This window comes from Hyperoodon ampullatus (genome assembly GCF_949752795.1).
Source record: "Hyperoodon ampullatus genome assembly, chromosome: 12".
Taxonomy (NCBI): Eukaryota; Metazoa; Chordata; class Mammalia; order Artiodactyla; family Ziphiidae; genus Hyperoodon; species Hyperoodon ampullatus.
Window position 1 is genome coordinate 86,117,339 of NC_136925.1, and position 17,224 is coordinate 86,134,562.

Here is a 17,224-nt window from a genome sequence, read left to right on the forward strand (position 1 = left end):
ATCCATTCAAACTATGTCTTATCAGACCTCCTTCAAACCTTTCGATACCTTCATGTTACTCTCAAGATAAAATCTAAAGCCCTTAAATATGACCTGAACAGTCTTGTAGGATCGTTCTCTGCTCACATCCGCATCCTCCTCCTCCATGATTGTCCAACAAAACCCCTTCCACCTTTGGAGTTCTCCAACTCTTTCTCCCTCTCCTTCTAATAGAATTGCAAATTCAGGACTTCCCTGGTGGCACAGTGGTTAAGAATCCACCTGCCAATGCAGGGGACATGGGTTCGAGCCCTGGTCCGGGAAGATTCCCACATGCCACGGAGCAACTAAGCTCCTGTGCCGCAACTACTAAGCCTGTGCTCTAGAGCCGCGAGCCACAGCTACTGAACTCCACGTGCCTAGAGCCCGTGCTCTGCAACAAGAGAAGCCACTGCAATGAGAAGCCCACGCACTGCAACGAAGAGTAGCCCCCACTCACCGCAACTAGAGAAAGCCCGCATGCAGCAATGAAGACCCAGTGCAGCCAAAAAAATAGCAAATTCATCCTTCAGGCCTGAGCTTAAACACCAACCTTCCTTTTTAGCACCTTTTTAAAGATTTTTTTCTAGTTTTACCGAGATATAATTGACATACAGCACTATACAAGTTCAGGGTATACAGCATAAAGATTTGACTTACGTATATTGTGAAATGGTTACCACAGTAAGTTTAGTTTATATCCATCATCTTATATAGATACAAGTTTAAAAAAAGAAAAAAAAATGTTCCTTGTGATGAGAACTCTTACGGTCTACTCTCTTAACAGCTGGTGTATCACAAAGCAGGGTTAACTATAGTCATCATGTTTTACATTACATTCCTAGTGTTAATTATCTTATAATTGGAAATGTGTGCCTTTTAATCACCCTCATCCAAATCCTCCCTCCCATCACCCCACCCCCGACCTCTAGTAACCACAAATCTGGTCTCCTTTTCAGTTTTTTTTTTTTTTTTTGATTCAACATTAAAAAAAAGTGAGATCTTACAGCATTTGTCTTTCTCTGACTTAGCAAAATGCCCTCAAAGTCCATCCATGTTGTCACGAGTGGCAGGATTTCCCCTTTTTTTAAATAACTGAATAATATTCCATTGTATATATATACCACAACTTTTTTATTTGTTCATCAGTGGACACTTAGGTTGCTTCCATGTCTTGTCTATTGTAAATAATGCTGCAGGAAAACATTGGGGTGCAGATATCTCTTTGACAGAGTGTTTTCATTTCCTTCAGATATATTCCCAGGAGTGCAATTGCTGGATCCTATGATAATAGTATTTTTATTTTTTAAGGAACTCCATACTGTTTTCCACAGTGACTGTACCAATTTAGACTCCTACCAACAGTGCACTAGGATACCCTTTTCTCCACATCCTTGCCAGCATTTGTTAGCTCTTGGCCTTTTTTTTTTTCAGCCACACCGGGTGGCATGCAGGACCTTAGTTCCCTGGCCAGGGATCGAACCCCGTGCCCCTGCAGTGGAAGCATGGAGTCTTAATCACTGGACCACCAGGGAAGTCCCAAAGTTCTTGTCTTTTTGATGATGGCCATTCTAACAGGTGTGAAGTGGTTTTGATTTGCATTTCCCTAATGATTCCAGAAGTTGAACATCTTTTCATGTACCTGTTGGCTATTCCCATATGTCTTTTGGAAAAATGTCTATTCAGGTCCTTTGCCCATTTTTAAATTGGATTATTTTTTTTTTCTTTTACTGTTGTTGCTATTGAATTGAATGAGTTCCTTACTTATTTTAATGTACTAATTTCTTATCAGATTGTTTGCAAATTTTTTCCCCATTCTATAGGATGGTTTTTCATTTTATTCATTGTTTCTTTTGTTGTGCAGAAGCTTTTAGCTCGATGTAGTCTCACTTGCTTAGTTTTGTTTTTGTTGCTTCTGTTTGGAGATGTCATATCTAAAACATCATTGCCAACACCAATGTCAAGGAGCTATTTTTCCTTTGTTTTTGTCTAGGAGTTTCATGGTTTCAGATCTTACATTTAAGTCTTTGATCCATTTTATGTTAATCTTTGTGAATGGTATAAGATAGGAGTCTAAGTTTCATTCTTTTACATGTGAAAATTCAATCTTCCCAGCACCATTTACTGAAGACTGTCTTTTCTCGTTTTAGTATTCTTGGCTCCATGGTCAAATATTAGTTGACATATGTTTGGGTGTATTTCTGGGCTCTTGATTCTATTCCATTGATCTATTTGTCTTTTTTCACATAGTACCATACTGTTTTAAGTACTATACCTTGAAATCAAAGTGTGATACCTACCACTTTGTTCTTTCTCAGTATTCTTTGGCTATTTAGGGTCTTTTATGGTTTCATGTAAATTTTAGGATTCTTTTTTCTACTTCTATAAAAAATTGCCACTGAAATCTTAATAGGGATTGCATTAAATCTACAGATGGTTTTGGGTAGTATGGACATTTTAACAATATTAATTCTTCCAATCCATGAACACAGTACACCTTTCAATTTATTTGTGTCTTCTTCGATTTCTTTTATCAGTGTCTTGCAGTTTTCAGAGTAGAGGTATCTCACCTCCTTGGTGAAATTTATTCCTAAGAATTTTATTGTTTTGGATGCTATTGTAAATGAGATTGTTTTATTTCTTTTTCAAATAATACATTGTTAGTGTATAGAAACACTACTGATTTTTGTATTCTTCAATTTTCCTGAATAAGCTGATCAGATCTAACAACGTTTTGGCAGTGTCTTTGGTATATTCTCTATATAAAATCATGTAATCTGCAAATGGAGACACTTTTACATCCTCCTTTCCAATTCTGATACTTTTTATGTCTTTTTCTTGCCTTATTTTTCCGTCCAGGCCTTCCAGTACCATGTTGAACAGACGTGGTGAGAGTAGGCAAGCTTGTCTTGTTCCTGAGCTTCAGGAAAAAGCTTTCAACCTTAACACTTTGTAAACTGATTTAGGATGAGGAGATTGAGTGAAAGTGGTCAAAAGGTACAAACTTCTAGTTATGTGATAAGCAAAGACTGAGGATTCAACGTACAGCATGATGACGAGAGTTACCACGGCTGCATGGTATTTGAAAGCTGCTAAGAGAGTAGATCCTAAAGGTTCTCATCACAAGGAAAAAACTTATATAACTGATTTAAATAATTATGGTCAAATTACTTAATATTTTTTGCTCCCTTTAAACAGCAAATTCCATTACAACTGAATTCATGTCTGATGCTTATTAGCAAATGCTAAACATATAGAAGATATTTGGTAAATTTGAGTAAAATTATTTGTAAACCCAAAATGATGACTCTGGGAAAAAACTGAGCTGTGTGCTTTGCTAGACCCCATTTCAGCCGCCAACTTCCTATGTGATAATCTATGTCACCAAAGGTAACATATGGGGGAGGGGTAGGAAAAGCCAACAATAAAGGGATTAGTAAATATAGAATAAATATTTATTATCCCTTGCAACAGAAAAGTAGCCAAACAAGCAGAGGATAATTGGTTTAAACTGAATTAGAAGTACTGAAATTTGGGGCAAAACACTCCATATAAGAAAAACTCTAAAAACTTTCTTTTAATATTTCTTCTAATTATTTCTTATTATAACAGCAACACATATAAGGATATAAACACACCTATAAATCCCCAAAATCCAGAAACAACCACAATGACATATATTTTGCTAGCTCTTTGTCTATGCATTTATATGTGATTATTATCTTGCAAAAAGGTGATAATATACGTAGCTCTACAACTCACCATACTTTAGCAAAGCTATCAATTAAACACCTATTTTGGATTTTTACATTGTTTCTGCTTTTCCTATTACAGTCAATGCAGAACATGAATAAATAGCTAAAATAAAATGAGAGTAGAAAGACAAAAATTTTAACAGCAACTTCTCACATTCTTAGAATAAGAAAAAATATTTTCAAGATGTAAAATCTATACCAAATGACTCCACAACATATCAAAATGCCAGCACTACAAAAGCAAACAAACAAACAAAAAAATCCAGAAACATTTTTAAAAAGAAAAGAAGAGTGACTGAACATATTCTCTTTAACCAAACTTCTATTTGAGCTGTTTTAGCCAACTTGCTTTCGACCACCCTACTGCTATCAACTTGCTTCTACCCAGAATTTTGTGACAAATCCTCCCTCTTCAGCCTCTCACAGAAGGAAATCACAGCAAGTCCTGCAGCCCTGCCTTTTCTCCTGTTGCTCGCCCCAGCCAACAGCAGCACGACACTTACTCCTCCACAGGCCCCACCCCAGTGCCCAAGGCTGTGGTTCTCAAGTGTTAGCTTGCATCAGAATTACCAGGGGCCAGGGCCGGGGCCAGGGACCACCTGAAACCACGGCAGGCGCTTGTTAAAACACAGATTGCTGGTCCAACCACAGGAGTTTCTGATTCAGGAGGTCTGGGCTAAGACCTAACCTATGGCATTCCTAACTAGTTCCCAAGCGATGTTGGTGGTGATCTGGGGAACCAGTTGCCTAAATCAAAAACCAATTCCTACAAAAAGCCTTCTCAATTTTCATACCTCTTAATGACCCCAATTCTCACAAGTGTTGTCTTGATAAACTATACCACACAATTTAACACTTGATTATACACCCTCAGTTGCTGTACTCTCATAGTTTCATATCTTCTTTCCACACCACAAGATTATGAGTCCCTTAAGGGCAGTAAACATGAGAAATAGTGCTCCTGTGACTTACAAAGAGCCCAGGACAGGGCAGATGGACAGGCACACATGCTTAATATAAAACATAGGCTCTGTCTGACTATCCAAAAGCAAACAATGTGGATTTTAAAATCTCAAGCAAATCTAATTCTCCTAAAAATTTCTATTTGCTAGACCTTATGCTAGATGTTTTCAAATACACACAGTCAACAAATACTGAAATAAATCTTATTCTTAGCTTATGTGTTTATTATCTGTCTTCCTCTACCAGAAAGTGACCTTGAGGGAATCAAATTTATATTCCTTGTTTTCCAACTACACTCCCATAGTAGGTACTACATAGATTTTTGTCAACTGGCATGCTGAATAAGTAGCTAGAGAAATGAGTAGTACCTGGTCACATTCCAGCTACAACTCACCACTCAAATGAATGTTTCTAGAAATGATTATTCAACCTTTGGTCAAATAATCCAGATCAATGTTAAACCTTCAGGAAGCTTTTAAGGGGTAGATTAAAACACACACACACACACACACACACACACAGAAATGGTTATATCACTTATCTTTCACAGGCTTTTTATTTTATTTTTAAAAATCTGTGTTACATGAAATAAAATTTTAAATGCCAAAAAAATTATATTAAATAGATGTAATGACTTCTATTACACATCTTTGTCTATAATATGTGCAATTAACAAATACAATTTTTATAAAAAGAAGCAAAAACAAAGTATTTTCAAAACTCCATTAGCTCATAACATTTTCATTAGTTAGAATCCCTTGCAAACAAAATTTTTATTTAGGAAATGTAGTAACAATGTTGAATGAAAATATAATAGCTACCACTGATAGGAACTTTACAGATAATATAAAAATTGCTTCAGAAATCAATCTAGTCTATAACAAAGTTATTAAATTTATTTGAATTAGTTTCATAATCACTAACAATATTTGTGATGATCTGACTTAATCTTTTTTTTTTTTTTTTTTTTTTTTGCGATCCGTGGGCCTCTCACTGTTGCGGCCTCTCCCGTTGCGGAGCACAGGCTCCGGACATGCAGGCTCAGCGGCCATGGCTCACAGGCCCAGCTGCTCCGCGGTATGTGGGATCTTCCCGGACCGGGGCACGAACCCGTGTCCCCTGCATCGGCAGGCGGGCTCTCAACCACTGCGCCACCAGGGAAGCCCTGACTTAATCTTTTGAAATTATCAAAATCCCAATCAACTTGATTGGATTGCTAAGGAGCCCAAACACTCTCAAAAAGAATATATTAAAGATACACCTTTTAACAGTAATATGTACAATTAACAGAATTAACGAAATACATCAAGTAACTCTTTACAAATGAATTAATATCAACTTTATCCCCCTTCTAGTTACTAGATGGTGAACTCACGTTTATTTGTAATTTAGATTAAGGCATGCAACACTCAACACATTTTCTGTTTTCCATTATGAAAAAGAATATGAAAGTTCTATGTGAAAATGTAATTTCAACATTTGAGACAACGTAATTTTAAGGAAAAGAGAGAAAGTGCCCAAAATGAAGTTCCAAGTAAACTATTTCAATTATGTGTTTTTTCTTATTCCTGTTATGTCCTAATAGTTAACACATCACTGATTAGTGTCTTACTAACTGAAGTCTTCTAACATTGTGTGCTTTGGCAAATTCATGCTCTGTTAATTTAATATCCTGCTACATTATATACACTAGCATAGAAACTGTATGTTATATACCAAGTAGGGCAAATGCTACTTAATCCACATATTAGGTTGTATATAATAGGTTTGGGGGGCATAAATTAAATCCTACTAATTCTAAGTATGAAGTATCTAACAGTTTTATTTGAATGAAAATTAAATCCCATCTCTAGAATCATGGAGAGGTGAAAAATATGTAACTATATTCTTTGGGTAAAAAAAGAAACCATTCTTGTAAATATTGAAGGCAGCTGACAGCACTAACATTTTCATTGTTAATTACTTGACATTTACAGGTACACGTGACAGACTGGGCAATGCTTTTTCCATGCCACTCACACAAGTTTAGTGCTAACCCTTGCCTTTAAACAGTCTGCAGGGGCCATGCTACAGAATCTCACTGAATATAAAGCAGATGTAATGAGACACATTCTTGTGATAAACGCTGGACCGTTAGTGACCCTTTAGCTTCCCTTGCACAGTTCCAACATCTGCCAAATGAACATGAGCTTACTTAACCTTCATTAATTCAACCAGATGTAAAGGGTCAATATATGTGAGCTGTCTTGAAAATTACAACTGCTCTATGGTCACACAATATTAGTCCATTATAAATATTACCATAGTTTAAATAAAATGTCATGCATTCTCTATTTTTTAAACATTTTGCCTTCTGAGCACCAAGCAAACAGTAGGTGCTGAACAAAATGCTAAATGATTGAAGAAAAACTAGCTTTTTGGATAGCACAGTCATCATTAAGAAACACGTGCAAGCAGTATGAAAGCTGACCATTTTAAAGGCAAATATAATTTTGTAATTTAAATAATCACCCCTTTATTCATTTGTTTAAAAATCTGAATTTTCATATAGGATCTTTCTCTAAGCAGAATATGCCTTTACACGATTTCTGTCCTCATAATGTAGATCATTTCCATATGAGGCTGGTTTATCGGTGTTTAAAAAAATAAATAAAATAAATATTTATTGAGAACTTATAATGTACAAAGTGTTGTGCAAATTACTTATTCCAGCACAGCTTTCCTTACTTCATTTTCTTTGACTAAACTGACACAAAATGAAATAATTTGAATAGGCTTTTCTCATTTTCAACAAAATATTCTCCAAGACCTTCTAGCTATCACACTTTCTGTTCCTGGGTCCACACATGGAAATAGAAACACTCCCTAAAAATCCTCCTGACAAAAATTTTCTTCCTCAAGGCATTTTCAATGAAGGGATAATAATGAGAAGGGCAGGGTGAGGGAAAAGAAAGGAGATGGTTCAGAGAACCACTACTTTAATCCATGACTATATAAATGAAATAAACATATTTAACTGGCTTTCTATATCTCAAAGAAGACTGGACAATGCTTTTTCCATGCTACTCACACAAGTTTAGTGCTAACCCTTGCCTTTAAACAGTCTGCAGGGGCCATGCTACAGAATCTCACTGGATATAAAGCAGATGTAATGAGATACATTCTTGTGATAAACTCTTTGGAAGAGGAGGTAAAAAGGGTCTTACTGGGACTTCCCTGGTGGCGCAGTGGTTGGGAGTCCGCCTGCCGATGCAGGGGACACGGGTTCGTGCCCCGATCCGGGGGTATTCCACATGCCGCGGAGCGGCTGGGCCCGTGGGCCATGGCCGCTGGGCCTGCGCGTCCGGAGCCTGTGCTCCGCAACGGGAGAGGCCACAGCAGTGAGAAGCCCGCGTACCGCCAAAAAAAAAAAAAAAAAAAAAGGGTCTTACTGGACCACAGCAGTAGAATTAAAGATTCCTTTTAATGCCCTTCCACTGCAAACTGCTTGCATCCTTGTTTACTGCTGATGAATTCTGTGCTGTGGTTACTTCTATGCCTGTCCCCACCACTAGACAGTGAGCCCCGAGTGGACGATTCATTCACATTCTCGGTGGCATCAACAGTCTCTAGCCCGGCACAGGGTCACTGTCAAAATCATCTCCTTATAAGGACAAGTTTTTCTTCCAGCATAACTGAGTATTGTTTCAGTTACACATTGCTATTCTTAATAATCATTTAACTCTTGATTATATGTATTAAGAAGTTTAAAGTATTATTTGGTTAACTAATATAGAAAACAGATTCGGGAGATGTGGAATGACATTCAAATATTTATAAAACTTTAAAAGTTAACTATCACTGTAACACTAAAACAGCATGCAATTCTTTTCATTTTTCTAAGACCTACGCTCAATTTCACATCTCAGAGACATAATATATATTTTAAACTTTTCACTTTATATGGGAGTGTAGTTGATTAACAGTGTTGGCAGCATATATGTTTGCATTATATTACTGTTCACCATTATACAGCAGGTTGCCTTAAGTACAACTCAGTCACACTTCTGAAAGTTTCAGACATCTCGAACTGTTTGGAAATGTGTAAGGTTTGTAATAGATGAAGCATGCCATGTCAAGTTTTGTTCTTACTATTAATGCCATGATCCTTTTGAAAAGAATATGCCTGTCTCTGATTTAGGTATCTCTCTCTCTCTCTCTCTCTCTCTCTCTCTCTCTCTCTCTCTCTCTCTCTCTCCCTTTTTCCCTCCCTCTCAATCCACACATACATGCATACACATTCACACCCACCCATGGACACTTTAAAAACAACTTTGGTTTCAATACCACAGACTCTCTTTTTTAAAAAATCCACCTCTTTTTTATTATAAAAATTATGTAAGAAAATTATAGAAACTTTCATATGTAGAGTGAGGAAAATCAGCTCCAGGCAGCACACTATTAGCATAGGTCTAATAGCATAATATTTTAATAATGGTCATTTTTGAACTTTAAATGTAGCATTTTTTTACACAAGAAAAATTTCCAGAAAAATAGTAAATATTTTGGTTTTTTTAACATAAAACTTCTCCGTGTAGTTAGAATCATATATAAATTTTAATTTCCACTATAAAAGCAACATTCATAGAAATGAGAAGTCATAATTGGCCAAATATAAATTCATTTAAATCCAAAATTAAAATTATACCAGAATAACCAAATCTAATATATTTATATAGATTCAATTTTGGGGGAAATTTATTTGACTTCACATTCCTTTTGAGTCCACCTTTCTTTTTTCCATAAATATAACCACATCTTAAGTTTATGAGTATAAATAAAATGTCTAATGCAAGTCAAGAGTTCTTTTCCTACTGTGCACATATAAAAATTGTTTGAATAATTCATTTTGCAAAATATAATAATATAAATCTATTTTTGAAATATATAAAGAATATTTTTATAATCAACAATAATCATTAAATAAAATCAAATCTAATACTGACTTTTGCATTTTTCAATGTGGTCATATCTAAATAAATTTTCAATTCTTTTCTTAAAGGTCATCCTTTTGTATTTGTTTCCCCTCATTCTAACTTATTTTAAGTTATCTTTTTAAACAGAATAAAATTCTTACAGAATTAAACTACTAATATTTTACTTTCTAGCATGTATTAAATACCGTTTTGTCACTATAAAATAGAAAATAATTCACACTCAATCTGAATGAGATCTTACCTTCTGGTTTGTTGTTTTTCCTCTTCAGCCATTTTTCTACAGTCTCTGCACTAACACTTTCAGATACAAATTCATCTAATACCTGGGGGTGAAGAGAAAGATATGCCTTCACTTTTTCATCTGTCAAACCTGTAAAAGAATAGAAAAGAATAAAATTAACCAATACGACATCTTCATTTACATCAAAGATATAGAAAAATGACATTTATGCAAATTGATTTAACATAGAAATATTTTTAAAAGATGTATATACATACAATGGACTATTATTCATCCATAAGAAGGAATGAAGTCCTGTTACAACATGAAGGAATCTTAAGAATGATATAGTAAATAAAATAAGCTAGACACAAAGCGCAAACATTATATGAATCCACTTATATGAAATATCTAGAACAGGTAAATTCATAGAGACAAACTAGACTAGGGGCATCCAGGGGCCGAGGGAGAGGAGAATGAGGAATTATTTGCTTAATGGGTACAGAATTTCTGTTTTGGATGAAGACGAAGTTTTAGAAGTAGACAGGGGTGATGGTTGCATACATAGTGAGTATAATTAATGCCATTGGATATATCCTTGATATGGTTAAAATGGCAAATTGTGTGTTATTTATATTTTACCACTATGAAAAAGTAGGGGAAAAAAAGTAAAGTTAGAACTTTAGCAATTTTAAACTATAGATATTACATCATGTTATACAGCTGTTTTGCAACAGTAAATTTCAGTGTCATATTTGAACCGATGCTGTAATCCAGTGCTGGTCGGTTAAGCCTTGCAAAGTGCTTCCACTTTTTTGTAAGTAATTATCATAGATTTAAGACTTAAGGTAAGTGAAACTCTAGCAACAGTATCAAATGGGAGAATAAAGCACTGGTACAGTTCAGGTGCTAAAAAACATGCTTAATGAATAAGTTCTTATCTTTTACTGTTTACAACACAAATTCTCCTTTTTCTCAGGGTCACTAAATCCAATGATAAAACTAATGTTCAGTTCAAAATACTTGACATTTTTTCATTGACATTCAATATATGTAGTCAGTTTCACTGAAATAACTTTCAGTCTAATAATAACTGCTGAATATACACAGAATTTTCAAGCAAAGAACTTTTACATATCTTCACTTAAAAATATATAAAATTACATGTTTTCAAATTGATGCTTCATGTTGGTATGCCATTTCACTAAACAACTCAAAATCACAAGTAGGCTATCAATAATTGTTACTCAGTGATTGTAATTATTTTTACTACTGTACACACTGTGAATTATTCAATAAATTACCATCCTTAGGGATGGTTAGGTGAAAAAGACAATGGAAAATTGTACTTTTAGATGCAGAAAAGAGAAAAAGCAAGTATATCTTTATGACTTCAGGGAATAGGCTGCATGTTTCTAGCACAGACAAGGCACAGAATTTATACATATTAATTAATTCTGCTGGGGAATAAAGTCACAACTGTATGATTCTACAACAGACTGGTATTATTGAGAAGGCAACTGATTTATTTCAATGAATTCAGTATTTAAAAAATCAATTTAAACTATATAGATATGTAGATCTCTCATAATATATATAATTATGTAGTTGTAGTAGATAAAAAAAAAAACAAGATCCAGCCCATGTTCACCCTGCAAAAGAGCCTCAGTGATGTAAAATTCAATTTGAGAAATTCTACAAGGTGCTAAAGATAAGAGACTCATTAAAGTAAGAGAGAGAGCTCTCTTGACAAAGCAAGTTGGGGTCCCCAGATACAAAAGGCACAGAATATAGAAGTAAACTGACAGCTGATTTGACCTCAAGAAGACAAAGTAATTTTCATACTTTCATTATGTCCGTCATAGTGGTACATATTCAACGTCTGATTCCTTCTTAAAACTTCCTTCTATCACTTTTGTGACACAATATGGTTCTTATCCTAACTGCTATTTGCTCTTTACTTCTTTCTCTACAATAATCTATGACGATGACAGCAAAATCTTATTATATTTTTAATCTCTAGTTTGGAAATTCTTCCATCACCTGTAGCTCCATCTTGACTCAAAACTACATGAGTCATCTCCTTCCCACTTATTCCCAAAGTGATTTTAACTCTCAGCTTTCTGTTTTCTGTTACTATTACTCTCCCTTTTTTCCAGAAACCCAGGCTGAAAATATAAAGGCATAACTGACTCACTGTCATATCATTTCATCTTAGGGCATATTATACAAGTCCTATTTGCCAAATTACATATCAGATAAAGGAACTGTATCTAAAATATGCAAAGAATGCTTAAAACTCAACAAGAGGGGCTTCCCTGGTGGCACAGTGGTTGAGAGTCCGCCTGCCGATGCAGGGTACACGGGTTCGTGCCCCGGTCTGGGAAGATCCCACATGCCATGGAGCGGCTGGGCCCGTGAGCCATGGCCGCTGAGCCTGCACATCCGGAGCCTGTGCTCCACAACGGGAGAGGCCACAGCAGTGAGAGGCCCACGTACCGCCAAAAAAAAAAAAAAAAAAAAAAAAAAAAAAAAAAAACTCAACAAGAAAAATACGCAATTAAAAATGAGCCAAAGAGCTGAACAGACACTTTGCAAAAGAAGATGTAGATATGGCAAATAAGAATATGCAAAGAGGATCATTTGTGAGTTGAAGTTAAACAAAAATGAGATTCCACTACATACCTATTGGAATGGTTAAAATCCAAAAAACCGACAATCAATTTCAGCAAAGGATGAGGAGCAACAAAAATCCTCCTTCAGTGCTGGTAAGAATGCAAAATGGCAGTCACTTTGGAAGACTGGCAGTCTCTTACCAAGCTAAATACAATCTTACTATATGATCCAGCAGTCATGCTACCAAGTGTTTACCCAACTGATTTACCCACACAAAACCTGCATGTGAATGTTTAGAGCAGCTTTACTCATAATCAACCAAAATTGGAAACACCTAAGATGTCCTGCAAAAGTGGTTACCAGCGGGTAAAGGGGGGGAGGGATAAATTGAGAGACTGGGATTGACATATACACACTACACTACTATATAGAAAATAGATAACTAATAAGAACCTGCTGTATAGCACAGGGAACTCTACTGAATACTCTGTGATGACCTATATGGGAAAAGAATCTAAAAAAGAGTGGATATATGTGTATGTATAACTGATTCACTTTGCTGTACAACAGAAACTAATACCACATTGTAAATCAACTATACCCCAATAAAATTTTTTAAATAAATAAAATTTTAAAAAATAAAAAAATGTTTACAAAAGGCAAGTTGGGTACATCAGTTGTGCCATAAACATATAATTAAATATTATTTAGCAATGAGGAAGAATGAGCTAGCAAGCCATGAAAAGACATGGATTAGCCTTAAATGCATATTACAAAGTACAATAAGCTAGTCTGAAAAGGCTGCAGGTTGTATAATTCTAATTATGCAACATTCTGGAAAATGCAAAATTATAGAAAAAGATAGTAAAAAGATCACTGGTTGCCAGGTGTGAGAGGCAAAGGGTGGAACCCTCATGAATGGCATTAGTGCATTATAAAAGTGGATTTGAAGAGATCCCAAGCCCCCTTCCACCATGTGAGAACACAGAAACTCTGTGATTCAGAAGAGGGTCCTCACTCAACCAAGCTGCACCATGGCCTTGGACTTCCCAGCCTCCAAAACTGTGAAAAATAGATTTCTGTTGTTTATAAGCCACCCAGTCTGTGGTATTTTGTTATAGCAGCCTGAATGGACTAAGACAATCCATGAGTTCATACTGATATAAATAAATGAACAAACAGAGAAGAGTAGACAAATCTTCCATACAGAAGAATTCCAAATAATTTATGCAGATACTCTGCCCTCAAGAAGGTGGAGCATAACTCCCCACTCCTTGACACTTATTTTGTATAAATTACTCAAAATATTTTTTAAAGATCAATTGAGTCATAAATGAGCTGTGATGTCTAAGTAAACTTCTAAAGAAATTAATCAAATCCTGGATTTAAGTATGTAGATGAGAATGGGATGGAAAATAGACCATTTTGGTTGTAAACTCCTTTTAGATTTCCAAATGTTATTACATAGCTTGATATCTCAAATGTCTCAAAATACCTAATTATAATTTTTCTCCCCAAGTTACCATTCACATTTCATGGAAATAACTACCACCTTCAACATGAGAATGGCAGGGGGAGTCATTATGTCTTGGTGATTAAAAGTGATAAAAAGCAAAAGTTAGTTTCCTCATTTCACCTATTCACCTGGGCCTGAGCCTGGACAAAGCACCTAAACTCTCTCAGCCTGGCTTCTTCTTTGTATGGGAATGGGATTTGAATAGGAATGAGAACAATAATATCTATCTCACAGTGTCATAATAATTCAATGAGCTAATCCATACACAACATTTTTGCTGAGTACATTTACTAGTATCGATAGTACCAAAAAGTCATTTTTCACCTGTATGAAAGCCAATTCTTGGATTGTCCACAGAATCAAATCACACTTTTGTAACTTCTCATTTCTTTAGCATTAAAACTCCAAACTTTCTAAAATGTCCATTTTTGTTTTATCGTTTAAAGTATGTTCAACTTTCTTAGCCAACAAAAGCACTCTTTTCTAATATTTTATCCATTTTTACTTCCTATTAACATGCAATTTTGCAAAGGACCTTTGGGCCAACACAGGACCAACCCAGAATATAAGACACTGAAATAATTATCCACACTCCTGGAAAATGACAGATGTATGGATGATGAAATCATTCTTCTTTTGTTTTTGTCTGACTTTGGTTTAATGTTTCCATAGCTTCCCATGGCCTGGACATTTTGTTTATGTCAATAAAAGACTTGGTTAGTGTTTCTTTGAAACAAACCCAATGAGAGCAATGGGATCAGACCACAGCTGTCATTAGCACACACTAGCATGCAGTGATTAAAAATTTGCCACCAATAATCCACACAATGAATCACACAGATAGATACTAATGTCTATTCCAAAGTAACATGAACATTTGAACCAATATATTTAAAAATACTTCATTTCCACTAATGAACTACATTCTCTCATCTATGCAATATTTTGCCTGCATACAGATTTTAAGATGCTATTATCACATATAAAGACAAATTAATAGTCATTTTTAAAACCATCAAATATCCAAGTGTTTGAGTTTCTAATTCTCAATATATTTTTTTAATTGGGGGTATAGTTGCTTTACAATGTTGTGTTAGTTTCTGCTGCATAACGAAGTGAATCAGCTGTATGTATACATACATCCCCTCCCTCTTGTAGGTCCCTCTCACCCCTCCCCCCATCCCACCCATCTAGATCATCACAGAGCATCGAGCTGAGCTCCCCGTGTTATACAGCAGGTTCCTGCAAGCTACCTGTTTTATACATGGCAGTGCACATATGTCCATCCCAATCTCCCAGTTCATCCCACCCTCTCTCCCCCACCCCATATCCACACATCCATTCTCTATGCCTGCCTCTCTATTCCTGCCCTGCAAATAGATTCACCTGTACCATTTTTCCAGATATTTTTTGACCAGGCTGTTTGCATAAACCTCGACCCAGGTAGGTCTACATGCTGCAGTTATAGTTGTTCAGTATTTTCATAGGTTTCTTTATCCTATAGGTTCCCCCTCCATTTTTTTTTGTTTTCCCCATATATTTATTACTGAAGAAAACAGAACTTTTGTTCTATGGTTTTCTAGAGTTTGGATTTTTTTTTTTTTTTTTTTTTTTTTTTGCAGTACGAGGGCCTCTCACTGCTGTGGACTCCCCCGCCGCGGAGCACAGGCTCTGGACACGCAGGCTCAGCGGCCATGGCTCACGGGTCCAGCCGCTCCGTGGCATGTGGGATCCCCCCAGACCGGGGTGCGAACCCGTGTCTCCTGCATCGGCAGGTGGACTCCCAACCACTGCGCCACCAGGGAAGCCCTAGAGTTTGGATTTTTCTGACCGTATCCCTTTTGTGTTGTTTAGCATGCTCATCTTCCCTCTGCATTTCCTGAAAACTGAAATTAGATCTAGAGACCTCAGCAGATTGAGGTTCAACATGGAGGTCAGTAGCCAATGTTTATAAGCCGCATTGTGTTCTTCTGTCAAAAGGTTCACACCATCTGGCTGTCTCTCTCTGTGACATTAGCAGCACTGATGATCTACGAGCTATTGATTCATTATGCCTTGAAAATGGTGGTTTCCTGATTCTATAATGCCTTTTCCATGTACTAGCTGAAATAATACAAAGAGAAACCTCACCTCATCTAGTATTTGGTTAGTTCATTGAGATAAGACAGGATAAATGCTTAATTTGTTCCCCTTTATTTACCAGTTTTCACAATGAGTTGGTTCAGTAGCATTCTGTAGGTGAGGAACTAAAAATATTACTACTATGAACCCATAGATTTGAACAAATTTGATCTGTTTCTTCCATTGTAATTATTTTCCTTGCTGGTACTCAAACTGTCCCATCTTTTGGCCAGTGGAAGGAGCCTCTTCAAGCTGGTTCCCAAGTCACTGGGACAAGAGTCTAGTAGCTCTTGAAGGCTTCCTTATAATCTGCGAGGATGTAGGGTGTTTCAGGTTCAGCTTGTACATTTTCTGCCCCAGATGTAGATGCAGACAATTTTCCTTAGGATCTCTGGTTCCTTTTGGTGGGCAGTGGTATTTCAGTTCCAGGAATGACGGACTAGATTACATAACTACTCATCTGTTTTATTACACAATACACATGTAACAGTATGAGTGCTGTAAACAGATAAGTTGTTCTTTTTTTTCTCCTTTAGTATATATCTCACTAGAAATGTACAAATTACTATATTTTAAAGTCACTTGGAATATTCTTCTCTCTGATTTTGTCACCAACTGGATACACATTTAGGTTCACTTCAGATATACCTGTAAATGTGTCTTTATTACGAATTATTATTCTAAAAGTGGATATCTACATGCTGAAGAACTTTTTATTTCTGAAATCTTACCATCTTAATATTCATAAAAAATTAGAAAATCATTTTCAAATCAGAGGCTAAAGAACTACTGTTTTTCTCACTCAGAGGGATACTTTTAAATTAATTATGAGTACTAAAGGATCTATTGTTAGAAATAAGAAAAAGCACAATTTTCCAAGTATTAATTCTGCTATCTTAATTTGTGGAGAGAAATCCCAATGCATGTCTGTATTCTTTTTTTAAAAAAGCAGTCAAATACATATGGCAGGAGCCCAGCACCCTCCCACCGCCCAGCCCTACTCCTGAGCTGTGGTTCCTGAGCCCCATTCCACAGTGCC

The 17,224-nt window shown here is 36.0% G+C and overlaps 1 protein-coding gene across 1 annotated transcript in view; it reads right to left on the minus strand.

Moving 5' to 3' along the window:
- Positions 1 to 17,224, minus strand: part of PDE10A (phosphodiesterase 10A) — a gene marked incomplete at both ends in the record, with an annotated part of 588,101 nt that overhangs the window by 165,736 nt on the left and 405,141 nt on the right. The window contains one exon of the mRNA XM_079716917.1: positions 9,954 to 10,082. Within this exon, the coding sequence (XP_079573043.1) occupies positions 9,954 to 10,082 (129 nt within the window). The remainder of the gene's footprint in view (positions 1 to 9,953; positions 10,083 to 17,224) is intronic.